General features: G+C 51.4%; 10 protein-coding genes across 10 annotated transcripts; 4 read left to right on the top strand and 6 right to left on the bottom strand.

The window, feature by feature from the left end:
- Nucleotides 1-488: 488 nt before the first annotated feature.
- On the top strand, nucleotides 489-3,406 carry T310_0889 (uncharacterized protein; the record flags this gene model as incomplete). The annotated part of the gene is made up of 4 exons (XM_013476182.1): nucleotides 489-1,790; nucleotides 1,833-1,908; nucleotides 2,218-2,408; nucleotides 2,924-3,406. The coding sequence occupies 4 exons, from the start codon at nucleotides 489-491 to the stop codon at nucleotides 3,404-3,406; spliced, it is 2,052 nt and encodes a 683-aa protein (XP_013331636.1).
- Nucleotides 3,407-3,710: 304 nt separating this feature from the next.
- T310_0888 (Protein phosphatase 1) lies at nucleotides 3,711-5,503 on the bottom strand (the record flags this gene model as incomplete). The annotated part of the gene is made up of 6 exons (XM_013476181.1): nucleotides 3,711-3,838; nucleotides 3,954-4,356; nucleotides 4,425-4,499; nucleotides 4,582-4,878; nucleotides 5,139-5,170; nucleotides 5,245-5,503. 6 exons carry the CDS (start codon nucleotides 5,501-5,503, stop codon nucleotides 3,711-3,713), a joined length of 1,194 nt encoding a protein of 397 aa, XP_013331635.1.
- Nucleotides 5,504-6,657: 1,154 nt separating this feature from the next.
- Nucleotides 6,658-9,731, bottom strand: T310_0887 (General stress response phosphoprotein phosphatase Psr1/2; the record flags this gene model as incomplete). The annotated part of the gene is made up of 5 exons (XM_013476180.1): nucleotides 6,658-7,023; nucleotides 7,087-8,394; nucleotides 8,526-8,752; nucleotides 9,058-9,098; nucleotides 9,469-9,731. The coding sequence occupies 5 exons, from the start codon at nucleotides 9,729-9,731 to the stop codon at nucleotides 6,658-6,660; spliced, it is 2,205 nt and encodes a 734-aa protein (XP_013331634.1).
- A 1,012-nt stretch (nucleotides 9,732-10,743) lies between these two features.
- T310_0886 (Peroxisomal ABC transporter (PXA1)) lies at nucleotides 10,744-13,206 on the top strand (the record flags this gene model as incomplete). The annotated part of the gene is made up of 1 exon (XM_013476179.1): nucleotides 10,744-13,206. One exon carries the CDS (start codon nucleotides 10,744-10,746, stop codon nucleotides 13,204-13,206), a length of 2,463 nt encoding a protein of 820 aa, XP_013331633.1.
- A 671-nt stretch (nucleotides 13,207-13,877) lies between these two features.
- On the top strand, nucleotides 13,878-16,584 carry T310_0885 (uncharacterized protein; the record flags this gene model as incomplete). Its single annotated transcript, XM_013476178.1, has 5 exons — nucleotides 13,878-14,041; nucleotides 14,287-14,368; nucleotides 14,516-14,638; nucleotides 14,696-14,861; nucleotides 14,912-16,584. The coding sequence occupies 5 exons, from the start codon at nucleotides 13,878-13,880 to the stop codon at nucleotides 16,582-16,584; spliced, it is 2,208 nt and encodes a 735-aa protein (XP_013331632.1).
- A 482-nt stretch (nucleotides 16,585-17,066) lies between these two features.
- T310_0884 (uncharacterized protein) lies at nucleotides 17,067-18,340 on the bottom strand (the record flags this gene model as incomplete). Its single annotated transcript, XM_013476177.1, has 3 exons — nucleotides 17,067-17,953; nucleotides 18,031-18,183; nucleotides 18,277-18,340. 3 exons carry the CDS (start codon nucleotides 18,338-18,340, stop codon nucleotides 17,067-17,069), a joined length of 1,104 nt encoding a protein of 367 aa, XP_013331631.1.
- A 293-nt stretch (nucleotides 18,341-18,633) lies between these two features.
- On the bottom strand, nucleotides 18,634-19,725 carry T310_0883 (uncharacterized protein; the record flags this gene model as incomplete). The annotated part of the gene is made up of 2 exons (XM_013476176.1): nucleotides 18,634-19,336; nucleotides 19,421-19,725. 2 exons carry the CDS (start codon nucleotides 19,723-19,725, stop codon nucleotides 18,634-18,636), a joined length of 1,008 nt encoding a protein of 335 aa, XP_013331630.1.
- Nucleotides 19,726-20,469: 744 nt separating this feature from the next.
- Nucleotides 20,470-21,893, bottom strand: T310_0882 (Lysine--tRNA ligase; the record flags this gene model as incomplete). Its single annotated transcript, XM_013476175.1, has 2 exons — nucleotides 20,470-21,239; nucleotides 21,296-21,893. The coding sequence occupies 2 exons, from the start codon at nucleotides 21,891-21,893 to the stop codon at nucleotides 20,470-20,472; spliced, it is 1,368 nt and encodes a 455-aa protein (XP_013331629.1).
- A 1,022-nt stretch (nucleotides 21,894-22,915) lies between these two features.
- On the top strand, nucleotides 22,916-23,316 carry T310_0881 (Mitochondrial intermembrane space translocase subunit Tim10; the record flags this gene model as incomplete). Its single annotated transcript, XM_013476174.1, has 2 exons — nucleotides 22,916-23,013; nucleotides 23,130-23,316. The coding sequence occupies 2 exons, from the start codon at nucleotides 22,916-22,918 to the stop codon at nucleotides 23,314-23,316; spliced, it is 285 nt and encodes a 94-aa protein (XP_013331628.1).
- Nucleotides 23,317-23,695: 379 nt separating this feature from the next.
- On the bottom strand, nucleotides 23,696-26,293 carry T310_0880 (Sin3 complex subunit (Stb2); the record flags this gene model as incomplete). The annotated part of the gene is made up of 1 exon (XM_013476173.1): nucleotides 23,696-26,293. The coding sequence occupies one exon, from the start codon at nucleotides 26,291-26,293 to the stop codon at nucleotides 23,696-23,698; it is 2,598 nt and encodes an 865-aa protein (XP_013331627.1).
- Between the last annotated feature and the right edge of the window lie 599 nt (nucleotides 26,294-26,892).

Here is a 26,892-nt window from a genome sequence, read left to right as displayed (position 1 = left end):
CATGGGCTTTTCTTTGGTGGAAACAAACAGGTTGAATAGCTGAACAAGCAGCGGTGTACATCGGTGAATGGAAGCTCCGGGTTGAGCTGGCTGCAAGGAGAAACCTCCATGCTGATATGCATTCAATATCGAGTCGATAATGATGAGGAGTTGTTTCTGATTGAATTTTTCCTTTGGCTGGGATCGGACTTGGTCACTCGACGATGACCGGAATGTAGCGAAGTTGCGAGAGAGACAGCGTAAGACCCACCAATATAAAGACTGTAGTTAATAGCAATAATTGGATGCGTCTCACGACAAAGGAAGAGGAGTGCCAACGCCCGCGCTTGCTTTTTTTTCCTCTGTCAAAGCTCCCCGTCAGATCCTTTTAGTCTGCCAGGACTAGGCAGACATACTGCAGACTTCTCGCTACCGATCACACACCAATCGCACCGTCCCAATTCGCGCACAGAGCCATCACACAAAGCCATCACAGAGTAATCGTCTCAATGGTTGCGTCTCAATCCTCTCGTTCCGAATCCCCCGCGTCGACGTCCACGCCGGCGACATCTCCGGGGACTGAATCGCCACCCACCCCTGGTCCTGGCTTGGTGTATATCCCAGAATCCAAGCTGGATCGCCGCTCCGATGAAGAGATCATCACGCAGCTAAAATCTTACCAAGAACCAACTTCGTCCGACAAGAATGTGTGGGCTTTCTGGAACACGGGCTTCGACAACATGCCCCCGTGGTCCCAGAGAAACGTTATCAACTGGGTTCGTCGACTCGGTCCGTCGTGGACAGTACGCGTGCTGGACCAGGTCCCAGGATCGCCGCTCAACGTATCCAAGTTCGTGGACGCGTCCTTTTTCCCAGAGGCCTTCAATAACAGAACCATGACCGGCCCGCATGTTGGGCAGCATTCGGGGGACCTGGTTCGTTTGCCGCTCCTGTACCTGTACGGAGGCGTCTGGATGGACGTCGGTATGGTCCTTTTCAGGCATATTGATGACATCTGTTGGAACGCCATCACCGACCCCATGACCCCATACGAGATGTCAGGATTCGCCATAGAGATTTGCCCCGGTACCACAAACATGCTGAATGGGTTCATCGCCACAAAACGGGGTAATGGGTTCATCAAGCGCTGGCACGACATTTATCTGGAGCTGTGGAAGGGAGTCACTGAGAGCAAAGGGTTCCATAAACATCCCCTTCTTGCACATCTCCCCTTGATGTACGCACCGGCAAACCACTTGAATTTGCCTGGGGCACTCAAGATCAGCCCAGAAGACTTTAGCGACTATCTGGCTCACTTCCAGTGTTTCGAAAGACTTCGGAGGATCGTCGATCCAACTGACGGGTTTGATGGGCCGGAGTACTTCCGGGAAAAGATGTACTTGCTGCCCGCCATGCAGGAAATGCTGAAACTCCAGTCGGTGACCGAGTGGAGTGGCGCTAGACAGTTTGAGCTTTTGAGCACAAAGAGGGAAGGAGAGGGGGCTGTTCAGAATGAACTCTACCACGACGCAGAAAAGATTGCCCTGGATCTGTTGGCGAATACATCAACAATGAAGCTCTCACACGGCCCCTCAGGCGCTCTTGACTCCTTCCTCGCTGACATGTGGGACGATCCGAAAAATCACAATAAAGACATCGAAGCAGGAACGTTCGCGGCGTACTTGAGATATGGTAGTGTCCACTTTGATCAGACAAGAGTCCTTGAGCCCATGAAGCCCAGACCCACGACCGGGGAAACCCTCCATATCGGAGTGCTCCAGCCAAAGGTCACTCATGAGACAGACATTGATGTAAGTGAGCACGAACAATGCACCCAGTGGATTATGAGATAGGCTGAGATGTCGTCAGGCAAACTAGCATTGACAGTTGCAGAGGAGTCCTTGAGGATGGAAAAGGTCTTTTCGTGCAGTCAGTCATGACGCACGAGCTTTGCGGGAACTTGGTCTTTTGCATCTTTCCGCACTTGCACGAAACACACCAGCATTGGTATGAAGAAGATTAAGTAGGCACGATGGATGCGGATGGTGATGCGGATCAACGGCGCCAAGACTGCCTGTGCAGGGGAGGAAAGCGGGTCTTGGGTCACTTTCCAGAACATCTACATGGATTCTTCTTATTGTCAATCAATTCAAAGAATACATCGTCATTTTCTCACATTGGAAAGTTGAAAGAGTATAATAGCTTGACGGAGTCTGTTAGACTGCTGGTCATTACCAGTCGCCATGGTCTTCTCACCCACATTAACCCTCCGCTCAATAGCAGCAACAGCTGCAGCGGCAGCACAGCAGACCCTTAAGAGGCAGGTCCAAATAACAACGAACCCGCGTCCACGCAATATCGCCGAGAGCAGGTTGATCCTCGCTGCTCTTCAGAAGTTCGGCGAGGTAGTGACATTCCGGCATTTGCGGGTAAGTATACTCTTGGATGGTAGACGGACAGTTCAATTTTCTTTGCCTAGCTTATCCGTTTCTCCCTTTTTATGCTCAAAGTCTTGTAATCTCTGATATGATATTATTCATATTTATTTATTTATTTCTTTTTTTTTGTTTTTCGTGGTTTCATTGGAAAAGGTGATGTTTTTTCTATCTTGGTTGCATTCTTTACACCAGGTTGTTTCTACGCTGCATTCAGTCTTGCAAGGGAGAACACAATCTATCTTATCTATACCCCTTCTCTCCTTCTCTTTTTGTTTTCTTCTCTTTTTTTTTTACTTCTTTTTTTCCTTCTTTTTTTCTTTTTTTTCCCCCCTTTTTCTTTTTTTCTTTTTTCTTTTTCTTCTTTTTTTTCTTTGAAAAAAAATATTATTGTTTCGCAGCGAATCATGGCTCGTCAAGCTCATAATCTTGATATTCTGCATCTTACATTTTATTATGATTAATTTATGTCCTCTGTCCTCTGGATATATACTAAATTAATGCGACAGGGCAAGGTCGACGACCCCGAGGCAACCAGTCTTGTCATTTTCGAGACAGCAGAGTCAGCTGCCCGCGCCATTGAGGCTTCACCGCTGACCGTTCCGATTCCAAAGCACATACACCGTCCCAAACCTCCGAACGAACATGTGCTCGCGGCAGACCCCTTGTCCAAATATGAGTCAATCGAAGAACCCCGCCCATTTACGTGCAAAATTCAAGAATCCCATCACGACCACGAAGCCGCGGTGAAGGAGAACCCTTCCCATGGACCCTTTCAGCTCGACACCAATACCTACCAGTATCATGACTTGGTTAACAGTGGCATACCGCAGCCCGAACTCGCAGATTGCTTTTGGGAACCAAAAAGACCCGTCACGCCATCGTTCAAGAAGCATATCTATCAGAGAAACAAAATGAATGGCGCCACATCTCTGATGAGGGTATATCGAGAAGGCTTTAACATGGAGAAGAAGAAGCACAAGGAAAAGTAGCAGAAGCCTTTGGACGCCGACGGACAGGATCTCGCTGCAAAGAGCAATGATATTCCAAAAGAATAATCCCTCGAAGTAGGACAGCTTTTTTTAAGACCGAATGAGGGATAAATTTTCACTCTTGCCTTCGCTCGCCGATGGAAGTGCACGCATCAATTCGATGAATCAAGGGCAAGCTCGGACCAGTGAACAACACATAAAGACAAATAGCCAGAGACAAGAAGACACATCGCTGGGATGTGGCCTTCTTTGACGCTGTCATCGCTGATGTATGTTTCGAAATGATTCCCACCTACAACTCCGTCTAACGCCTCGATATCTTTTCTATTTCATGTCCTTGTGGTAGGATGGCTATGGGGGTGGGAGACGCTCCGTGGAAAGAACATAACTGATGATGTCGTCTCTGGAGAGGTGTGCGAGACGGGATGCCCTCTGCATTCCGTCGTTTGCACAGATTTATCCAAGTCTCACATAAGCTGGAGAATTGACAGTGATTAGTCAAGTCCGAAATCGTCTGACGGCTATGCCAGAAGAGAGAATCACTTACTTGCGTCTATCTGTTTCACTTGCGGCAGGGCTAGCCGCACCTTATTTCGATAGACGGCCGGCCCTTTCGTCTGCAACGGATTACCCTCGAAATAAACCGTCTGCAAGTTCTCTTTATCCCTGAGCTCGCGCTCTACCTCTTCGAAGCTCGACAGCTCATTGTTGGACGCCCACAACTCTTCCAGGTTTTTGAGATGCGAGATATTCTCGAGCTTTGACACTCGATTGTTCGAGAAGTCCAAGACGCGAAGAGCGGTGTTATTTTCAAGTCCGGATAGCTCTGTGATGGCATTATGTGATACATATAGCTCTTCGAGGTTTTTCAGAGACGATAGGCCGCTAATGCTAGTGAGACGATTTGACTGGATTGAAAGGATCCTGAGATTCGTGAGAGCGTCGAGATTCTGAGAAGGATTTAATAGTTAGTCACCGCGAGAGGTGGTCATGCCTTTGAACTCGCTCGATATCCTACCTTCAACTCCGTAATCTTATTCTTCCCCAACCACAGTTCCTCTAAAGCCGTCAAAGTATCCAGGTTCTCAATTTCCTAAGACGGTAAATCATGATCAGCGAAATTCATCCCTCCCGCACACAAGGGCGCCTGCGTGCAGTTTCGTTTGTGGCCATACCCTAATTCTATTAGCGCCCAGCTCGAGATTCCTCAACTGCGTCAACCCGTCCAGCCCTTCGATCCGGGAGATCTTGTTCTGGACGAAGTAGAGGTCCCGCAGTTTCTTGAGGTGCGAGATGTTCTTGATGTGCTTGATCTTGTTGAAGCTGAGGTCGAGACTGGTCAGGTTCGTGAGGTCGTCGAGACCCTTGACGTGCGAGATGAGGTTGTCGTAGAGATCGAGTTCGGTGAGGGTAGGGCCGAGGTTCGGAGGGAAGTCGATGCGGGTGATTTGGTTTTGGCGGAGACATATTCTCTAAATTGAATTAATCAAGACCGCACATATAATATATAATCATTGGAGAGGGGGATGGAGTGCAGAGTGAGAAAGAAGAAGAGGATACCTCTACTTTCTTGAACCGATCTAGTTTCAGAGCAGGTATTGACGTTATCCGGCAGTGGACGAGGTCAATATCCTAAACATGGTAAAAAAGACCGTCCAAGTCAGCGGGAATGCTCTATCACAGTCACACAGCTCGAACTATCCAAGGTGTAATCTGCGGCTTCTTTACGGACCTCGACATTCTCATCTTCACCATCAAGAAGATCTGAAAGGAAAGCCACGTGTTAGTATCCATCACAGCTACAGGTACATACACTCCACAGCATTTCACAAACATACCTTCATCGGCCTCAATCTCCTCCACCGGCGGCGCTTCCTCATCCGTGTAATCCGGATCCTCCAAGGCCTCCGGGTTTGTGAGCGTCGCACGCCGATCAGCCTTCAATTTCTCATCCGATTCGGAACTATCCTTCGGGGCGGTTGCTTCTTCTTCGTCTGCGGGATGCTGCTCCTGCTGCTCCTGCTGCTGCTGCTGTTGTTGTTGTTGCTGTTCGTCATTGTTTGAGATCGATTGAGGCGCGTGCTCCGCGTCGGACATCGTTTGTAACTGTACGGTCGGAATAAATGATGAATGCGGGGAACTTTGCACAAAGGCGTAAGAAGCCAGGCAAGAAAAAAGGCACTGTGGTGAGAACCGTTCGGACAACCTTGCCAAAGATCGATCCTTCTTTTTCGATGCAACTTATAGAATATAACAACTGCTGTATTTGTATGTTCGGGAAATGAGCCAGGAATCTATCTGGATAGAGATGCTTGATCGGATTATTTTATTGTTGCACAGGCAGGACCTTACGGAGTAGACAAACTCCCGCCTTTCTTGCTTCCCCACGTTGCCGCAAACGGTAGTGTTTGTCTTGTTTGCAACTGCAATAGCCAATCAAGCTGTCTAATAGATAGCAGCGTTCTTGAGCAATCAATCATTCTAAACGACTTGAGTAACAGATGACACAAGAAATGCTTTTTCTGACTGATAGCAGTTCGTATGTACATCACGCATGTTGCGATCAGTGAAGTACATGTACAGACATCTGGGAGAGGGCAGAAATACACTTGTGGAGGCCGTGTGACGAATTCAATTCCATCTGCACTGGGTCAAGACCCAACTAAAATTCCGCCAACTCACTCTTGATCACGATATGAAAGCAGAAAGGGGATGAGGAATGGACGAGAGTAGGGGCTAGAACAAACACAGCAAGGAAATGGGGGAATATGGTCGTGGATGTGTAACAAGAGTATAGGAAAAAAAAGAATAGGAGAGCGAATACATTAGCCGAGCAAATCTTGGCCGATGACCACAATCAGACGCCCTTTGAATGCAGAGAAAATCGAAAGTAAGAAAGCTCGCTCGGAGCACGACAAGCGGACACTGCCGCTGGCAAGATGAAGCTGTTATATGAAACAGTGCGCCAGAAAAGAAAACATGCTGAACGGTGCCAGATGCAACATAGGGAGAAATGCTATCCATCACCGAGCCCTCGCATTTCACTCCTTCGCCATCTGTCTGAGGGTCTCGGGGTCTCGGAAACTTTTGAGGAGAAAGAAAAAAAAAGAAACGGGGTATTGATAAATCCAGTCTGGTGGATGTGAACAAAGGAGGGGAACATATTGCAGAACCGTTGGCAAAGTGTGATGTAGATATTCAAGGGTAAAGAAAATCGAGATAGTCGGAGGCTAAGAACGGATAGCAAGTAATTATAATGCAACGTCCAGGACCAAGCTCACATCTTGGACTTGTGAGCCGGCAAGGTCTTCGAGAACTGGAATGAGATCGAGCAGCTCGTTGTCATGAGCATCGGAAAACCAACTGCTGATGGGTATCGCATGTTGAGGGTGGAATATATAGGATGTCGGTGAATTATCAATGATGATCGTTTCTTTCAGGTCACGACCAACTTGGGAGAGGTCCTGTAAATTTTCTGTTAGGAGGTCACCATCGCTCAGATGCATCAAAGTACTGACCTTGACATAGTTTCCCTGGTGATTGTAACAGCTGTCTCTGAATAAACGGTGGTGGACGACATTATGGATGTCCAACTGATCTAGCAGTGGATCACCATACTATCCTTGAGCGTTAGCAGCCATGATAGGGAAAAAAAGGTTCTCTTCGAAGATGAAACTCACCTTGGAAACCGACGCTGTAAACACGACCACTTCATATAACTCACCAACACGTTTCATGAACTGGTCGACGCCCGGTCGCTTGATCACATAGATATTATGCCATTGTCCCTCAATCTCCACGGGAATGGTGAAATCCGCTCTTTCGAGGACCTGTAACGTCGGAATGCTTAGCAAGCTGCATGTGTCAACAGAGTCCAGAATGTATACCTTGAAACTGCTGTGGACGAGCGTCTCATCCAAGTCGAGAACCAGACATTTGCGGTCCTTAAGATGTGGCAAAGGGGGAGGTAGTAGCCATTGCCGACCTTCCTTGCCTGCCGGAGCGGGCGGACCCGGAGGAGGGAGGTCAGCAGGTTGTTGCGTAGCAGTATCCTCTTGAGAAGCAGGCTTTGGTTGCTCTTCTTCACCATCCTGAAGAGCCGGGGCATCTGTCATGGGGACATCGTGATTGTCTCTCGGAACCTGGGATGACTTGGTCTGATCCGAAGCACTGACATCCTCCTCCACTGTGCCCACGTCGACATCTTTCTTCTCCGCTTCTGGGCCTGCTGCAAGAGCCTTGTTTGAGACGTCTGCTTGCTGATCCTGCACAGAACTAGGACCACCAACAGCTGGCTCGGCGACCTGCTCTGGCAACCGTGACGCAGCACCTTGTCCTCCCGCTGTCACGCTTGGCTCATCTTCAGTCTGCGGCTTGGTGGCATCCGAGTCGACGGTGAGTTTAGGCTTTTCATCCCCGAACGCATAATGCTCCTTTGAATCCGCCGTACTCGACTCCGCCGCGCTGCCATCCGCCTTCTCAATCGTGGATGGGGATCGAGCCTGGATCGGTTGTCTGTTCTCCGTCCTCTTGGCAGGGAGCTCTGGACCCTCATTGTCGGCGTCTGACGGACTGCAGCAATTCAAGATGGCCAAAAACCTCGACGGCGCTTTGCCTTTCTTCTCAGACCTGGAGTAGTCGTCGTCTTCGGGACTGCTGATCTTGGGCTGCTCTGCGCGTGACAACGGCTCGGGTTGATTTCGCTGAGACCTCCTACTGCTCGCTTTGCTTGCATCTCTTCGCCTTTTGGCCAAGCTCGTTCGCAAATTTGACCTTGTGTTCCCAGATTCATCCTGCACGGTCTCGCTTGTCACATCGGATGAGGGATGCTTGCTGCCCCTTGACGATGTCCGAGTCGGGACGAGGAGAAGCGAACGCTTTTTCTTGGGCCTTGGGGGCGCTGCCAAGTTCTGCCCTGGAGAAGAGTCGGAGGGCGACGAAGTCGGGGCGGTCGAGGGTCCATCATCCGACGGAGGGGGTGGCAGTGTCTTCACCTCATCGACGGACGGTTGCGATGGCGCGGGATCTGAACAGCAGCACATGGGGAAGAGAGGGTTTCCGTCAGCATTCAGCCTGTGCGATGGCAGTGGCGATCACCGGGCGTCCAACGAAGACTTACTAGAGTCGTGGTGGTCGGGGGTTGGGTGGTCATCGGACCAGCGTGGGTTGTCGACTCCTGAGCGGACGGTGAGGAGACTCGCTCTGTCATTGGGGGCGGCAGAACGAGCTTCTCAGAAGCAGCCGCAGCAGGAGCAGCAACGAGGGAGAAGCCGGACGGACGATGGTCGGCAATCGGAGAGGATGGGAATGCAGCCAGAGTCGGGGTGAAGTCCTCCTCCTTCCGCTCTGCGCGGTGGAAAGGGTGCCGTCGCGCCTCCTGGGCAAGGCGGGTGTGCTTTGCTTAGCTCTCCCGAGCGGACCCTGATGGCTAGTGCGCAGCACCCTAGAACGGGCCCGGAAACGTCCCAAAGAGCGGAGCACACAGAAGGGTTGCGCGGTGGGAAGGCGGCGACGATGGAACTCACAGAGGCAGATGGAAGCAGGAAGACTGGCGAAGTCGTGGACTCGTGGCCAGAGCGCGAGATAACCTGGGATAGATCAAGGGCCGCTCGAGGCGGCGGCCGTTGATTTGCCCGCGCAGAGCGACACACCCTTTTTGGGCCGCGACGGCGAGGGCAGCCCTGTGGCTGGTCTGCGCATACGGAGTATACGGCCCTCGAAAGAGCAGCCAATGATCTACTTGTCGAGCCAGACGCTGCGCGAGTGTGACAGTCACGTCCCCGGCGCTTGCGGCCTTCTGCAGGCCTCCAGCCGGCCCTCCAGCGGCATCCCAGGCCGGGGTCTGGACCTAGGAACAGCGGCAAAGGATTGGACTTGGGGCTCCCGGCCTGGTGACCGGATCAATCCCTGGATGCTGGAGGCTGGAGCAGCCGGATGATCGCCTTTAGGCTGTCGACTCTGGCACTGCGGGTGGGTGAGCCGCCCTCTGGACGGAACTGTACACTGGTGGGGCGCCAGAGCTTGGTCCGCGATCGGACGTTGTACAGTACAGACAGACATACACTAGGTAGACAGAAGCTGTGCGTGACACGTCCAAAGGACAGCAGGAACTCATCCTTGAGAGATTCTTATCCACAAGCGCATAAGCATTATCCACATCCATGCTATTTAACCCGTTTGCGGCAACTGACAGCGGTCTCTCGAGATGGTGGTGTGCATGAGCAAGGTAAGCTTGCCCTCTGGAGATGGTGTGATGCAAAGTGGTGCATTGCAGTCCGACTAAGCGGAGTAGTTCGTCCTTACCTACAGCATCGGTACTATTCATGGCAACATCGGAAGCTAGCGTGAGGTTATTGACGGTGGCTGAAAGGCAGACAGACAGACAGACACTAAGTGATTATGATGATTGCAGAGTCGAGTGCAGTTTAAAATGTCCCTGGAGACAGCCTGGAGAGTAGCCCCTGGGATACGCTGACAAATAGAGTGGCCTGGAGTGCAGCATGTACCAAGGACCCCATGACAGCCACATCCAAGTCGAGAGCTGGAGAGTTGATAAGCACTCGCTGGGAACGAGACATAGGAAACCCTATTCTTCTCTTGTCCCTTCGCTTCTGACCCTGCGATCACTCTAGACTGACCTTCTAGTCTACCCGTGCAGCATCAGGAGGACCACGTGTTCAGCTTACTTCCTTGGTGCGACTGAGCATCAAACCGTCTCTAAGTGACCAAGGAACACGTAAATGTCATACAATAAGTATTAGGACTGACCAGTAGTTATCACTCATGGCAAAGTCAAGAGGAACTTTCAATCTACTAAATCTACTGCCGAGCTTCCCCAGGTCTCCGGCATCTCCGCATGCGGCCCCTCCCGATCGGTCATTCGAGTCGCCTCCACGCGTACCAGCAGAATAGTCATTACCATAACTCGTGGTTTTCTGCTGGAGATAAAAACTGTATTTCATAGCTGTTAGAGTAATTTTTCCTCCGGTAATTCTCGCCTAGCGGTGAACTGAATTGCGCGTCCCTTCAGCAATTGGCCCCCGCACGTGAGCCGGCAGACCCAGCAGGTTGGCCGAGGCCATCACATGCAAATCCAGCTGCGCGACGTCACACTCGATGGCCCTGCTTAATTCGACCCATTTCTTCCTGCCCTGCTACGATCGTTCCTCAATCTGTCACCATCATCTCTCCCGTGCGGTTGTTCAGTCTGTCGTGTCCTGAAGTTGTACGGATTCCATTACGTCCTCCCAAGCATGCGCACCAGCTGCTATGACCGGTCATCTCAGTGACACCGACTCGTGACACCACCACGCCTGCGTTTAAATCGGCCGGGCAAGATGGCTGCTCAATCAACCCTTCGACGTCCCGAGGACCCCCTCGTTGTGCTGTACCACCATTACGCAGAGCTCCTTCGTGCACGCGTCCGGCGCACATCAAAAACCGCCAAGCTGATCGCAACGGTCGCCCTGCTTCTGTCGATCATCGGATCAGGGTATGGAGGCTACAAATGGATCCGGGAGCGCGCCAAGGAGCGCGCACAGGGCAGACGGATGCTGCGAAGGAACTCGGGGCTTCGAGGGAAAGATGGATCGAGGATCATCTACGTCCCGTACCGGAGCAATCAGACATCCAAGGTCACCATCCATCCGACAAAGCCGACCACCTTTGATGCCCACCGGAGGCTGTTCCTCAATCCCCCTCGAGCAGCTCGCCTGAGTGATGGCGAGTCGGTCTCTCCAATCCCTCCGCCGTCGACGAAGCCCGGGTTGAATCTGGCCTTTCTGCACCAGTTCCTGAGCCTGATGAGCATCATGATCCCGAGGTGGAACTGCAAGGAAACGGGTCTGTTGATGAGCCATGGTGTTTTCCTCATGCTGCGAACGTACCTATCCTTGGTGGTGGCCAGACTGGACGGTGAGATCGTCAGAGATCTTGTCGCCGGCAAGGGACGCGCCTTCATCTGGGGAATCATTAAGTGGTGTGGCATTGGGACACTCGCATCCTACACAAATGCAATGATCAAATACCTCCAGTCAAAGATATCGATAGCGTTCCGAACGCGCCTCACGAGGTACATCCACGACCTCTATCTCAACGACAACATGAATTACTACAAACTGTCCAACTTGGACGGTGCCGTCGGCCAGAGTGCCGATCAATTCATCACCCAAGACCTGACCCTCTTCTGCTCATCCGCGGCAGCTCTGTACTCCTCGTTGGGGAAGCCGTTTGTTGATCTCATCGTCTTCAATTATCAGCTCTACCGTTCTCTGGGACCTCTAGCTCTGGCCGTAATTTTGAGCGGCTACTTTGGTACTGCGACCGTTCTGCGCAAAGTATCCCCACCGTTTGGAAAACTAAAGGCTGTCGAGGGTAAAAAGGAAGGTGACTTTAGAGGCCTGCATTCCCGACTTCTGGCAAATGCAGAGGAAATCGCTTTCTACGGTGGTGCGTACGTCGAGAGGGTCTTTTTGGACAAGAGCTTCAAGGATCTGCAACGATGGATGAAGGGCATCTACAACCTGAAGATCCGCTACAATATGCTGGAAGATTTGATCTTGAAGTATTCTTGGTCGGCCCTCGGCTATCTTATCACGTCCGTGCCCGTGTTCCTCCCGGCCTGGGGAGGACTGGGTGGGGTCATGGAGTTAGCTGATGCCTCGGAGCAGTCCAGTCGCGAACGAGGTCGCATGAAGGAGTTCATTACAAACAAGCGACTGATGTTGTCGTTGGCCGATGCTGGGGGTCGCATGATGTACAGTATCAAGGACCTTTCCGAGTTAGCGGGCTACACATCGCGCGTCTACACACTCGTATCTGCCCTGCACAGAGTGCATGCCAATGCGTATTATCAGCCCCGTGGTAGCCACCCTGAATTATACTCTTTGTCGGATGTCCAGGGCACGATCCACAATGGCTTCGACGGTGTCCGTCTGGAGCATGTTCCTATCGTCGCGCCGTCCCTCTATCCACAAGGGGGTGATGAGCTCCTCGAGTCTTTGTCGTTCATCGTCCACTCCGGGGAACATCTCCTCATTACGGGACCCAATGGCGTTGGAAAGTCCGCTATTGCGCGCATCGTCGCTGGATTATGGCCTGTGTACCGGGGTCTGGTGAGCCGGCCTCGAGGTTTTGGCATGGATGGCATCATGTTTTTGCCTCAGCGTCCGTATCTGACTGTTGGAACGCTGCGCGATCAAGTCATCTATCCTCACAGCGAGATGGATATGCGCGAGAACGGCCGGACAGATGCTGAGCTGGGCAGGATCTTGAATGAAGTTCATCTGGGGTACCTTCCCGACCGGGAAGGCGGCTGGGACTGCCGAAAGGAGTGGAAGGACGTCCTGAGCGGTGGAGAGAAACAGCGGATGGCCTTTGCAAGGCTGCTCTATCATGAGCCACGTTATGCGTTTATCGACGAAGGCACCTCCGCAGTGTCTTCAGACGTGGAGGGTTGGCTCTACGAACGAGCAAAGCAGAAAGGAATCACGTTGATTACGATCTCGACCCGCGCTTCCCTGAAGAAATACCACACTTTCCAACTCACCCTCGGCCTTGGATTGGAGGGCGACCAGTGGGAATTCGAGAGGATCGGGACGGAGAAGGAAAAGCTAGGAGTCGAGAAGGAACTGCAAGAATTGCGCAAGCGACTCGACAATGTTGAGGAATGGAAGCGGCGTCGAGAGGAGATCGAGAGCGAGTTGCGTAAGGTCTGGGTCGAGGAGGGGGAGCTTGCCCCTCCGCCTTATCAAGAGGAAGAAACAACCCAGCAGACTGTAGAAGAGTCTGCTGCGAACTGAATGAATGTACGTTGAGTGTGATATGAGCGACATTTATGGCAATTTCATTTACGATCTGTCTACCAAATATCTGTGCTTATTCTGAAGTAGATATAATGGAGATGTAGATCAATTGTCTTCTTAGACTTTAACTTGATACCACATCTCACATATATATGTACAATGACTCATGAATCGTATTGTCATTTATAGAATCCTTATTGTCACATCTGAAGATCCTGATACTGGACTCATAAATTCCAGGGTTCTGCTATGTCTGTAATGTGTTACTGACAGGTAGTGGCAATCACCTAATACTCACACTTAAGAGTCCATGAATATGAATGTCTACATTATGAGTATTACCTAATGAATATTATAGCCGTCACACTCCTATAAATATTTAATGTGCAGTAGACAGTTGTAGTCATCTCTTCTGCAGACGCTTCACTCGGCAGTCATGTGACCAGATCCACTGGTGTTGTTACAGGAGCGGAAGGAGCGAACGACATGAACATCTACAACTGCCACGACCTTATGTTTCTTTTGACATCTAAATGATGCTACAGTAATCCAAACCATCATGAAGCATCCATATTGCTGATCTTCCTCTTCTGGTGGACTGCCTTGTCTCTTGTTTTTGCTGCTGTTCACCAGTTAGGTCTATACCCGAGATCAGGCAGGAATCAACCATGTCATCCTCAGACAATAACGAATGGGTGGTAGTCCCACTGGACCCTCACTCCTTCAGTGATGGGGACCCGGCTGCATGGCCCAAGGGTCCCCAGTTCAGACGGGTCAATGATGAATTATATCGGCATAAGGTGGCCATGATGTGGCTTCAAAAGCAAGGCCGGTTAGAGAAAGGTAGGCTTGACATCTGCAAGATCAATTTTCTAATGCTTATGCTATCTCTCCTTTCCTTATTTATTTCTATCATTTTTTTTAAAAAAAATCACTATTTTTGGCACTATACCCCTTATGACATCTCTGGTCTTTCAAGACGTTTGCATAGGTCCAAAGGACCTATTATGAACCTATTATTATTACATCGTCTTCAGAATTTTTTTTTTCAAGTCTTTGATTTAGTTTTTTGTACAGGCAGCGTGAGACACGTTGCCATGTTGCTAGACACGCGTTGAAGAATGGCAGCAGGAAATGTGTATTCCAACTGCATGTTTCTGTGAGTACTTCATATATAACTTGCAATAGGACTGGGATTACCTCTTTGAACTATGTGTCAAATCATGTCTTATTTTCATAATTCTGTGACTGCTCCTGATTGAGATTCCTGTTATTATTGGCTCTTCTCTCTTGGTTGTTTAGATAGCCTGTTGGAGGTCCTTCCATACTGATGTGGCAAAACATTCAATCAGGCAAGAACTACATCCTGGACAGGCTCCCAGACAACTATGTTCTCTTTGACCGGCCACGATATAGCAACCCTACCATTGTAAGTCCCTTGGAACATTGTCTATGTTGTCCCAAGCTGACATAAGATCCAACCTAGCGTGACAAATTCCTCTGGGGCCACCCGTCAGGATCTTATTTTAACTCCCCAAACCAGCTATTCCCCCATTTCTGCTGGTTAATGGAAGGTGGCGTCGGACAGTGCTCTTGCGAAAACTGCAAGAAGAAGACTATGGTTACTCAAATTCGGCCCAAGGTGACGGGTGGTAAGGATCTCCATTCTCCACCTTGCTGCGGATGTTAGTAACATGGCTAGATAAACCCAAAGATTCCAGCTGGACTAGACTAGGTCCTCGTGGTCCTCTCGACCTCGAGGGTACGCCAGACGTATTCCGGGCAGCCATATTGAAGCTTAAGCAGAAAGGAACGTTGGACGAGCCTATCAACGAGTCTCTCAGCATGGATTGGCGAGCAGAACGGAAGCATCTCCAAGCGCACCTCGTCAAAACACGCCTGCAAAACTCGTTCATTCCTCGTGCGGGTGAGCTAGTCTTGTGGGCCCCAGAAATGAACGGCGAGCTTGTTTACGATGAAAAAACGGGGGCGCACCGCGTTTATTCTTTTAAAACAGGCAGATGGCTAGGTGTCCCTGCCTGGAGGGCCGGGACGGTAGGTCAGACGCCAGAGGAGGACGTGGTTCTCGAAGATCTCATCGAGCCTGTGCCGAAACGCTGGGCCGTCAATTATTCCGGATTTCGTGTGGAGACATTCCCCGATCCCAACAGCGACGACAAGAGCGCCTCGCTGCAAGCAAAATATGTTCACTTAAACTGCATACGACCGTTGAATTACTGGCAGGTATTCCTGCAAGGGATTCCGGAGAAAGATTGGCACCCGTCCATCAAAAACGCATTGACCGTGATGTCTTCTCTATCGTTGGTGGACAGATATCGCTTCAAAGGCACCTGGCCGGATGCCTCTGTTTTCTGTCGAGGTATCTTCATCGGCGCAGAGCTGTTGATAGTAGGGGATACGGTGCGGTTGAAGCCAAGAGGCCGCGAGCTGAATGATGCGAATCCGAAGGTGACGGATGTGCTGGTCATTGACCGGATCGAGCTCAAGTTCCTTTCGTGCATTGATGATGTCAGGTCACCTCTGCTGGCAGAGAAGCATGCTGTGCGGATTCGAGGCAAAGTCTATACCAGATCACCTCAGAAAGCATATCGTGAACCCGGCATGGTCGGACCACCTCAGCCTCTCAGTCGTGAAGAAGTGATCAATGCTTTTCAATATGTCGGGATGAATGGATACGGAGCGTGGTATCCTGTCCATCCTCAGGATAAGTTCATATACATATCTCCGGACATGGTCCTGGGACGGTGTTACGAGCCGGACGCGATGAAGCTTATCTTCGACGATACCTCACTTGGTCTCGATCTTCACGGCGTGTTAACCGGACGCAAATATTCACGCCAGGCGGATGAGCGCATCCCACCAGACAAGGATTGGTTCTGGGGCGATTATCGGACGCAAACGCTGGCACTGGACTCGCTCAACGGCGAGGACGTCGGGCGGTACAGCGAGGCGCGCAATCCGAAGATGTGGCGAGGCTGTTTGAAAGTCATCGACGGGACAGCAACAGCAAGCGATCTTCGCGACGCCGCGCTTCCGCGCGATCGTGGCCGACCTCCAGCGAGTCTGGCACAGAAATCGAAATTTGCCGAGGTGGGCAAGACAAGCAAGCTGGTCAGCAGCGGACTGGGGGCGAATCTGGACGGCAGCGCCAACGTCAGTTCAACGGGGGAGCTCAGCGAGACTTCTTCAGAGGATGTGATTGTTAACGACAGGGACGACTCTTCGGACGAGACTGAGGACTTGGAAGATTTCACCAAACCGTTGCCCCTGCGCGGCGGGACAGAAGAGACAGAGCTGGGGGATTATGTGCCGGAGAACGAGCGCAAGGCCAAACGGCCGAAGTATGGTAAATAACAGCCTCCATACATAAACACAAGTGCACACACAGCCTGCTACCTCTGGACATATTGGCAATGGAAACCATTCCGCTATGCGAATGCAGCAGAAACTTATATTTAGCACATTTCCTTTTTTTTTCTTCTGTGTATTTACTTATGATTTACGATTCATGATACACCATTGCATTCACCATTACGTTCATATACATACATACATATATCACAGTCTGGCAGGAGGGACGGCAGGAGAATAAATAAACTCCTACGTAGACTGGAAATATGGATTTAGAAGAAGTAATTAAGAAAACAACAAAGATACGATTGTACTGATCAAATCAGCTCAAACTTGAGAACATTTCCGATTCATATGGCGAGCGTAAGCACCATTACCTCCCCCAATTGCAGACGTACAGTCTGCCTCCACAAAACACAAAATGTATTACAATCAATTCATCTTCACGCGTGATGTAATGTACTGTACTACTAGTTGATATCCATTCAATACGTCCGCTCAACAACCTCCTTCGCAAACTGCGCGAACGTCTTGCCCGGCTCAACCTCCTCGCCCAGATTCGGCTGCGTGAAGACGGCCAGCGTGTTGCGCGCGATCCTGCTCCCGGAACCAGTCGTCCTCGCGCCGCGGACGAAGTGCGGCACGGCGCGGAACTTGCCCCTGGTGATGCGCTCGAGCGCCTCGCCCGTCTGGAACGCCAGACAGTCCTTGGGGATGTTGACTTTGACGATGTCGCCCGTGCGCGAGCGGATGTACAGCCCTGCCTCTGGGTCCGGCGAGGCGGTGAGTTCGGGGAGCGTGGCGTTGGGGTTGGCGCTGAAGTCGACGGACGACGGAGGGTGAGCAGCTTCGTCGACGAACATGGCTGAGGTGAGGCCCGTGAGGCAGCCGTGGTCGACGTGCGTGGCGCACCAGTCGTCTTCTTCTTCTTTCTCAGTGTCTTCTTTCTGGACTTGTCCTTGAGCGGATAAAGAATCAGAGGGGAAATAGTGCAGCAGGCGCGCCTTGGTCGTCAGACTCGTCCGCACGACATGCTCGAGATACCCCTCCTTGTACCCCTCGATATTCGCCAGCGCGTAGCGGTCGCACGCCCTCGCGACCAGGGCCGCCGTGTCGATGATCAGCGTGCAGAGATCCTCGACATTCTTGCGGAAAGCGGGCAGTCGCTCCGGCGGCGGCCAGATGTTGGGCGCGGTATACTGCGGGAAATCCGGGAAGTCGTCCGCGGGGGCGTTCTGCAGTTCCGGGTTCTGGTAGAAGGCGCAGTTGATGTAGTATGAGCCCTTGAGGGTGTCGAAGTGCCCGGACCGCAGCGTTTCTTTCCCGCAGGACCAGCCGACGAGGTATTTGGATTCGGGGCTCTCCAGTTTCGCTGCGTGCTAGCAGTTAGCATGGTCGATATATCATACCAATTCAGGGGGGAGAAAAAAAGATCATGCGACATCCTACCTAATTCCTCCTGCGGAAGCGCAGCTAGATAGGACGAGTTGGAGAGGACCTGCGCGCGAAGCTCCTTGAACTTTGGCGGAAGGTCCTTGACGACAATGATGCCCAGAGACGAAGGCCCAAAGGCCTCTGTTAATGTCTCGAATGGCACCGAACCTATCAACCGGTCGAATTAGCCATGCGTGGGAGATAAAATATATATACACGGGATAAAAAGGCCCTAAAAAAGTATATCGGTCTACCCCTCACCTGTAATGAGATCCTGGAGACTCACAGTGACCGCCTGGGCGGGAGAAATGGTCTTTCCTGGCATGGCGACTATCTTTTCTACTGAGAAAAAGGGCTTTTCAGGAGTTAAGGAGAGCTACGGAGGTCTGTGGTCCGTATTCTGTAGACAAAACGATGAATATAAACCCCACAAGGAAACTCTCCCCGCTTTTGACGGCTATCGGCGGGCGGCCTGTCAAGACGGCGAGCTCCGAAGCCTGTGCTCGGCCCCAAAGGTTTCTAGAAAATTGTTATTATTAGCTCATAATTATTCACAAGCCACGATCACAGTACTTGGTAGGAAAAAAAAATGAGAGGGGGATAGAGAGATACAACGTACTAGAATTTCTCAGACAAAAACCTCGCAGTCTCTCTCCGCCCGTCCGCTTTGGCCATGAGCTCCGTATGCAGCGCGCCAGCGATAGTCTTCCTCTCCACATCTAGACCGAGAGACTTGCAGAGCTCCTCTATACGCTCTGCTTGGCCATGGGGAACGACCTCGTCCTTGCCCGCCTCGAGGATCAGGGTCGTCGGCTTGCGATCGCCCGCAGCGTGCGCGATGCGTCGCAACGCCTCTTCGCTGTCCCAATGCGAGCGGAGGAAGGGCGTCAGATAGCGGTACGGTAGCCACTTCTGCGGGTAGAACGCCAGGAGAACCTCGCGCACACTCGTAAAGGGCGTTTCGAGGACCATGCCGTCGATGATGGGGCGGCGCTGCGAGATGTCTGCAGCCTCCAGATACTCCGCCGCAGCGTTGGTAGCGACGCCGGCGCCGATGCTTTGGCCCCAGAGGACGATCTTGAGATGCTTAACGCTTGCATATCGCTGAAGAATCCAGTGCAGCGCTGCGGCAGCATCCCGTTCGATACCCTTTGCGGATGCTCGACCGCTCGATGTCCAGTACCCGCGGTAGGACACGGCCACAAAAGAGAACGTCTTCTTTGGCGGGGAATCGGCGTTGTTATCAGAATTGGAAACTCTGTTCACCATCTTGATAGTATCAGAAAAGTAAGGAAGCCGCGGAGGCAGCGAGGACGCGTTGCTGTAATGCACAATTGTCAATTCGATCCAAAAAAAAAGTAAATTCGTGTTCTTAATTCATTTTCAGGAGAAGTACTGTACCTACCCCTGAAAATACAGCACAACAAGATGATCTTCACTGCTCTCGAGATCTGTAGAGTGCATACTACTGCCCACAAGAAGCGATATCCGCACTCCATCCGCCGTCACAGTCGACTCTTCACGCCAGCGCACCGGCAGACATCGCTTGGCGTAGGTCTCTACCTTCTCCGACCGCGAAAAAGGCGGGATGTTGGGCATGTAGATGATCTTGTTCTGGAAGAGGACCATCATCAGGCACTTGTAGGTCCAGAGCGTCAGGCCGAGACCGAGAAAGACGGCTGGTGGGAGGAGGAGGCCTGATAGGTCCATGAATGTTCGTCGTTGCTGCTGACGATGATGGAACTGGTCGAGACTGTTGACATTGTAAGAGCCTGGTGCTCTCTTCAATGCAAGGAGATAATGTAGATGGCGTGGATGATGATAATCATGATGGCCAGTCAGTTGAAGAGGCCCCTTCCTGAAGTGCAGACATTTTGCAGAAGCCAGTCTCATATTTGTGACAAATTTCATGAGATTGGCGGTTTCTGGAGAGGAATTAGCAATCCGAGTAATTTCTCTTTTTTTTTTTAAAAAAAAAAACCGTACGCTCGAAAGCGAATACATGTACTGTATTCCGCGGAATTCCAATCCAGGACGACAATGTTCATTCAACCACTCTCTTAATTGAAATTAATTCAATTCAAAAGGTATATACGCACATAAGGTTAAACGACGAAAAAGAGTATTGTTCTGTAGACACGAGCATTGGCAAATATAATATCGACCTATATTTGTCGTAGGTTGTTTGTTGATGCCGGGGTGTGAGAGCGGAAGCCAGCGGGGACACTAGTCAACTAAACTTACAGGCAGGGAGTCCTTGGATCCAGCAAACTATTATTACCAGGTATGAAGGTTGAATAAGACCGCATATTAACTTATCTTTGGATATGACATATTTGGACATCTCATCAAGTTGCCGCAGCTCATCAAATGTAGTAACACAAGTGTCGAAAATGAAATCAATTTATGTACAGTGTATACAGTACAGTCTACGAGGCCACCAGGGACCGGCATTTATTCCTTCTCATCAACCGAACCAGCAGATTCGACTCGCCGCGTTACTGCCCGCAGGTTCCCAAACGGCAACACGTCGCTGATCCTCTTCGCGTTCGTGAACAGCATGCACAGCCGGTCGATACCGCAGCCCCAGCCTCCAGTCGGGGGCAACCCCCATTCTAGAGCCTGCAGGTAGTTCTCGTCGATCTCGCCCGCCTCGTTGTAAAGCAGCTGCTCCTGGAACTTGCGCCGCTGCTCAAAGGGCGAATTCTCCTCTTCGTACGCGTTGACGTACTCCCGTCCCTGGATGAACAGCTCGCAGCGAGCTGCCACCCGTTGATTACACGACGAATGCGTGAACGACTTGGAAAGCGGGGAGAGACACTCCGGCGGATTGACGATAAACGTGGGGCTCTGACATTGAGGCTCCAGGTAGGTCGCACACAGCTTGTCCATGAGCCGAGGGAGGGAGGGCTGGTCGGGAAGAGGCAGCGAGAGATCCTCGAACAGTCGCTTTAGCTCCTCGACTGCGTCGGGGGTGGTAAGGTCGGGCAGACCACGACCGATCGCCTCTTCGATCGCCGGGATGAAGTCGATTCGACGGAAAGGCGTCGAGAAATCCACCTCGGGGTCTTTCAGGCCAGATTGCAAGTTTTCTTTGAACTGACGAATATGCGAAGCCATGCCAGACAACAGCTCCTCAGTCATGGACATAAGTTCCTCGAGATTGGCGTAAGCATGATAGAATTCACATGTAGTGAACTCTGGATTGTGGGTTTTGTCGAGCCCTGTTTAATTTAGCTTTCTGCACTGTGGACACATATCTGCGTCGAAAAAGCCATACCTTCGTTGCGAAACGATGGCCCAATCTCAAAGACCTTGTCAAACCCTCCCACCACCAGGCGCTTCAGCCACAGCTCCGGGGCAATCCTCAAAGATAGTTGCTTCTCAGGAAACTCGGTGGCTGAAGTATGAAACGGTCGTGCCGCCGCTCCGCCAGCCTCGCCGGCGATGATGGGGGTGTTGACCTCGATGAAAGAGCGGTCGAGAAAAAACTGACGAATATACTGTATAACCGCCGACCGCACCTTCAGCGTATCTGCCGTCCGTGGATCGGCGAGAAACTGGACGTGGCGAGGGTAAGGCGAATTCTCGTGCTCGTGGGCATCAACAGGAACATCGTGCAGAGAAGGTGACAGCAGCTTCGGCAGTTCCGTCGCCAGCACGGTCAGCTCTCCTCGTCCGGTACGATGCGGCCTCCCTGTGACGGCTGCATTGATCTTGTTCAGTTTGTGTCTAACCCGTGCTTTTTTGCTAGTGTACTGTATACATACAGAAGGCATCCCCCCGACGGAGAAGACGATAGAACTCCTTGAACTTCTCCGGAGTGGTGGCATCGGTAAGAGTGCGCTGGTTGCACATGACCTGTACTTTCTGGCCATTTTGGATGATATCAAAGAAGAGCAATTTGCTTCCGGCAATTCTATAGGAACGTATTCTGCCTACTAGTCTAAGTACATGCGAAGGCGAGAGCCAGAAAGAGGTCGAACGAGACCTACCGTGCAGTACGACGGTGTCCGCCTCTATCGTCTGGTTTGGTTCAAGATGCTCATATCGAGACCGAAACTCTGAGCAGCTGACTTTGCGTGTGTCTGTTGCTAGACGGGGATACAGTTCAGGACAAGCATTTTTGACCTCCTGTAGTCGATCCTTAAACGCCTTCTCTGGCGATGCCTTTGCGCTATTACATCGTATGATACTATGACGAGCGACTCGAGAAACAGCACATGGCCCTGTCCTAACAGTACTCGCGGTCAGCACGCGGAATAACACTCCATGTTGGCAAGAACAGAATACGACAAGACTCAATTGTCAGTTGCAAAATGGATATGGCTCCAGTAGCGTTCATTTGCCTTGCATTTGCATGCAAGCATCAAGTGCAGCGGTTCTGGAAAAATAAGGGTGTCATCATAAAAGAGAGAATTAGTCCGAAAATAAAGAAAAAAAAATCAAACCCACCTCAAGAACAGTCCATCCAGACACTTCTGAGATGCCCGCCTTGGACCAATTGACAGCATCTGCTTTGATGGAGATACTACGTGTCGAACACTGATGTGTGAGGAGATGGACTTTGAATTGGGATTTCCCGAGCGAGAAAAATCTATCGAGTTGCGGAGTTGGTCCAAGCTCCTCCCTCCTTCCGGTGGGCCTCCGCTCATCGCGCGTCCGACTCCGAGATTGCAGCGACCGAGTTGCAAGAGATTTCGATTGCAATAATAATAGCAATACTGTCAGCGTCAAAACAACTGCCTCCAACAGAGCTAACGGTATGTTCACATATGCACAAGGACATTGCAATCGCCAATGCTAATTGTTTTAATCCAGGATACCCGAAACCGACTCTTCCGCTGCTTTTTTTTTTGGCTCTACAGTTGTTAATACCTAATCCTTATTATCATCCAAAATGTCTTTCCTCTTCGGTGGACGTCCTCAGGTCACGTCAGAGCAGAAGATCGCTGCGGCAGAAACGGAGGTGGAAATGGTCTCTGATATGTTCAACCGGTAAGTTCGTTTTTAACCTGCAGTGCACTACTCGCTGCTCTGGTAGCTCTGCATCGGGACACTTTCTGTTCTTACAGTCCATACCTTTGCTAACCATTATTTTATCTCATCTTCAGCCTGACCCAATCCTGCACGAAAAAATGCATCCCCCCGGACTACCGCGAAGGCGATCTCAACAAAGGCGAATCCGTCTGCCTGGACCGCTGCGTCGCCAAGTTCTTTGAGGTCAACATCAAGGTCAGCGAGAAGATGCAGTCCGAGGCCGCCGGCAAACAGGGTGCTGGTATGGGCTTTGGAATGTAAACAAAAAAGATGAAAGAAAGAAGGGAATTTTCGATCTTCGCGCGGATGGTCTTGTTCGACTCCTAAAGTTCCGTCGGTATCTACACGAGGAGATCTGACCTGATCAATGCTTTGTATGATTCCTATATGCAAGGGCATGATAGAGGGGAAAGCTGTATTCAGTGTTGGTCGATTTGGGGATTTCTTATGGCCGGGTTGAATTCTCTCATGTTTTATTATTCTACTCATGAATTAGCGTGGTCCGGAAGGCCATGCAGTAGCTCTATTCACTATCAGAAAGGCCGGTAATCGAAATATGTACAGTATGCTATTATATACTCAGTGAAAGGAATATGCAGTCTCTTGAATGAAGTTGCCTGGACTCCCCCAATGCAATGCATCACATGCGACCGAATTTCCTTCCAACCCAAGAGAACCAGGAGGTATCCTTTTTTCGTTCTCCTTGGACTAAGTCTTTGACCCTCGTCTCGATCTCATCCACATGTCGCTCGAACTCTTGCAGGCCTTGTTCGACGTCTTCAACTTTGGACTCGAGAACATTCAGCTCGTAGTCGAGCTTGGCGCCTAGCAATTCGACCTTTTTCAACCCTTCTGTGAGTTGCGAACCCTCTTCTCCGAGCAACTGACTCATCCGCTCCCTGAGGGACTGATATTCTTCAAAGCGTTCTGGGTAGACGAAGCTCAATTCCTCCTGCAGAGAGTTGGCCTTGCGATGCAGATATTCAACGGAGTCGACCTGCTGCTCCACCCAAGGCGCAGTCTTATCTTTCAATTCCAACACCCTAGAACCGAAGATCTGCGCATCGGAGAACAATGCGTCCTCTTGGAGAATTGCGCTCTCTAAATTCGTCGTAGCACCCTTTTTGATTTGCGGCGTACGGAAACCTTCCCAAACAAGCACCACTTCTTCCACCGTGCTGAAAGACAGATGTCGAGGCCAACGCGCGTCACACGACTTGACCCGCTCTTCGGGGACTAGCTGGGGAGTGCTTTGAGAGCGGCGGAGAGACTTGAATGCCAACCCTTGCAATTGCACCTGGTCACTTGGGGCTTCGGTCGATCGTGACTTGGACAGAGAAAGACTGTTCTCGCCCTCTTCCTGTGGAGAGAATTGTAGTTTTGGATCTTGAGAAACTGCGTAAGAGGGCGATATGGGCGTTTCTTCCAACGAGTCCTCTGGTTGAACATGTATCTCCGGAGGGGGAGGGACCGATTTTTGCGATTGAGAAGTCGATGACGGCTTCGAGAGATCTTCTGCTGGACCGTTCTGGGTATCTTTCTTGCTACTCTCCTCATGCTCTGCCGTTGGTTCTTTTAGGCTTTTGGAAACGGGCGTTTCAGCTTCACTGTCGATCCCAGTGTGATAGGCAAGGTCGCTTTCTAGGTCAACACCATCTTTATTATGCTTGTGATGATGATGGGACCGGAGACCGGGTAGTCCGACAGCATCTTTGAATCTACCAAACCCAGCACGAGCGTCTGAAACCTTACCGGTAAGACTCCTCGACACTATCTTTCCAAATTGATCTCGGTCCTCGGGCGGCTCTGAATCGGTGGGCTTCCCCGAACGCTCTAAATCTTGCACAACACGGTTGGCGGTGGGGTCGAAGTCGGGACGTCGCTTCCGACTTGTCCAAACATAGCCTCCCTGGTCATCTTTCGTAAATACCAGATCTTCGGCTCTTGGGACGTTCTCGTGTCCATGGGTGAACCCGGTTTTGGGAGGTTTACCCTGCCAGAGCCATTTGGACCTTTCTCCGGTGACCAGTTGTGCGTAACGTTCCAGATCAAGGGTCTCAATGTCGGCGATGGAGCCCTTATCTCGACCTCCTACCATGCCCATGACCATCTCGCCTCCCTTCCCGCTCAGTTCTGCCACAGTGGACTTTACGGCTTCGGTCCAGCCTTCTGAACTTGCTGCTTTGGCCGTTACGCGATGGAGCCTGTCCAGAGTCTGGCGATCCAGTCTCCGCGTCCGTTCCATCTTCTGTGATTTCTGGAAGCTCCCAATTCCTCTTTTGAGAGCGGAAACATCAAAGACATCCTTGGGGACGGGAGCCCCAAAGGCATGGAGTCGATTGCGAGCCCCCATAAACGTGCCTAGTAGTGCGGAGACGGTCGTTGGTCCAAGGGTACCATCACTCGGTTCAATGTTGTAAAGGTCTGTTCCAATGTCCGCCCACCAATCGCTTATTGCCCTCTCTGTCACATCACATAGGAGGCCGTCTACATATTCAGGCGCAAGCTTGTCAAAGATGGTAAGCGCAATCTGGCATTGCTTCACCAGTTCCACCACCGCCGTATTCAGGGGGACCCGCTCACTGGTCCGGTAGAGCTGGTGAAACTTGGCCTCTACGACGAGGGAAGGAGGTTGCAGCTTCAATCCGGCCCTCCCTGAGCAACCGAGCCTTTTCAGATTTTCATTGACGATAAACTCCTCTGTATGCTTCTTGACATCACCGTCTGGGACCGGAACGACAGTAAGGGCCGACGGAAAAGAGCTCAAATTGGTCACCATAAGGCTCCCCAGATCCGTGTCTCTCCAGCCTGCATGGTATTGCTCCACGGCGTGGAAGTAGAGTTTCAACCGCGGCGACCAGGCATTTCTATCGGTCGGCACACTGAGAACCCCAACTACCACTCGGTGTGAGGGATCCCCAGTATATGTTGTGATGATAAATGTCGGATGAACTCTAGAGCAAGCCCATTGCTCGACAATGTATATCTCGTAGCCCTGCAATATCGTCCGTCGATGCAACACGGTGGTCGAGGGATCCTCCTCCAGGTAACGGAACGCAACAGGGTCCGGTAGAACGAGTTTTTGGTGTTGTTTGTGAGCGGACTCTTCTGCAAAACCGCGGGCACGAGAAACATGGCCTTCTCCATCAAGCGACTGACGGATAATGTTGTTGCCTTGACCCGGGCCCGGTGTGGACGAAGCTGCCTGAGGGTTTGTCTGCTCAGCAGCCGCCGCCATGGCGAGGGCGCGATCCACGCGTATGAGGAACAGGGACTGTGGCGGTCACACTATCTTCTATACGAGCTCGATCGGTTGAGAGTCGTTTCGAGAGAGGGAGGGAGGAGCCGGCCCGGACGGGCCTTTTGGGATAGACGTCGAATGAAAGAAACACGAAGCATAGCTGGGAGGGAAAGGAATTGCGCTGGACCCTAGAAGGCTGGACATTGGGTTCTCATTGCAACATCCGGCCTTTGATTCACAGACTGGAGACGAGCCAGCGCCGTGACGGCGGAGGCATGTGGGCGGTGTGGTGGTCGTGGTTCGCGGTCCGGCCTGACGTATGGAGCAGGGTCGACCGACGACGTCACCTCGGCAGAGGCAGACAGGCGGACGGGAAGCCGGAGCCAGTCCTGGCACTGCAAGCACGCATTTACCACCAAGGGCACCAGGCACCAGGTACGTATTTAAACGTATCGCTCGAGTACTCCGTACCAGGCGCTGGTCTCTGGGGCATCGGGGATGCTGTGGTTGCGGACGGCCTGGGAGCTGCTGGCACGGGGTCTCCACTGCACCGCCGGCAACTGCAGTTATAGGCTGGCAGAACCAAACCCACCGGC

This window comes from Rasamsonia emersonii, assembly GCF_000968595.1.
Source record: "Rasamsonia emersonii CBS 393.64 chromosome Unknown ctg1118621759968, whole genome shotgun sequence".
NCBI lineage: Eukaryota > Fungi > Ascomycota > Eurotiomycetes > Eurotiales > Trichocomaceae > Rasamsonia > Rasamsonia emersonii.
This window is presented reverse-complemented; position numbering and strand designations above follow the sequence as displayed.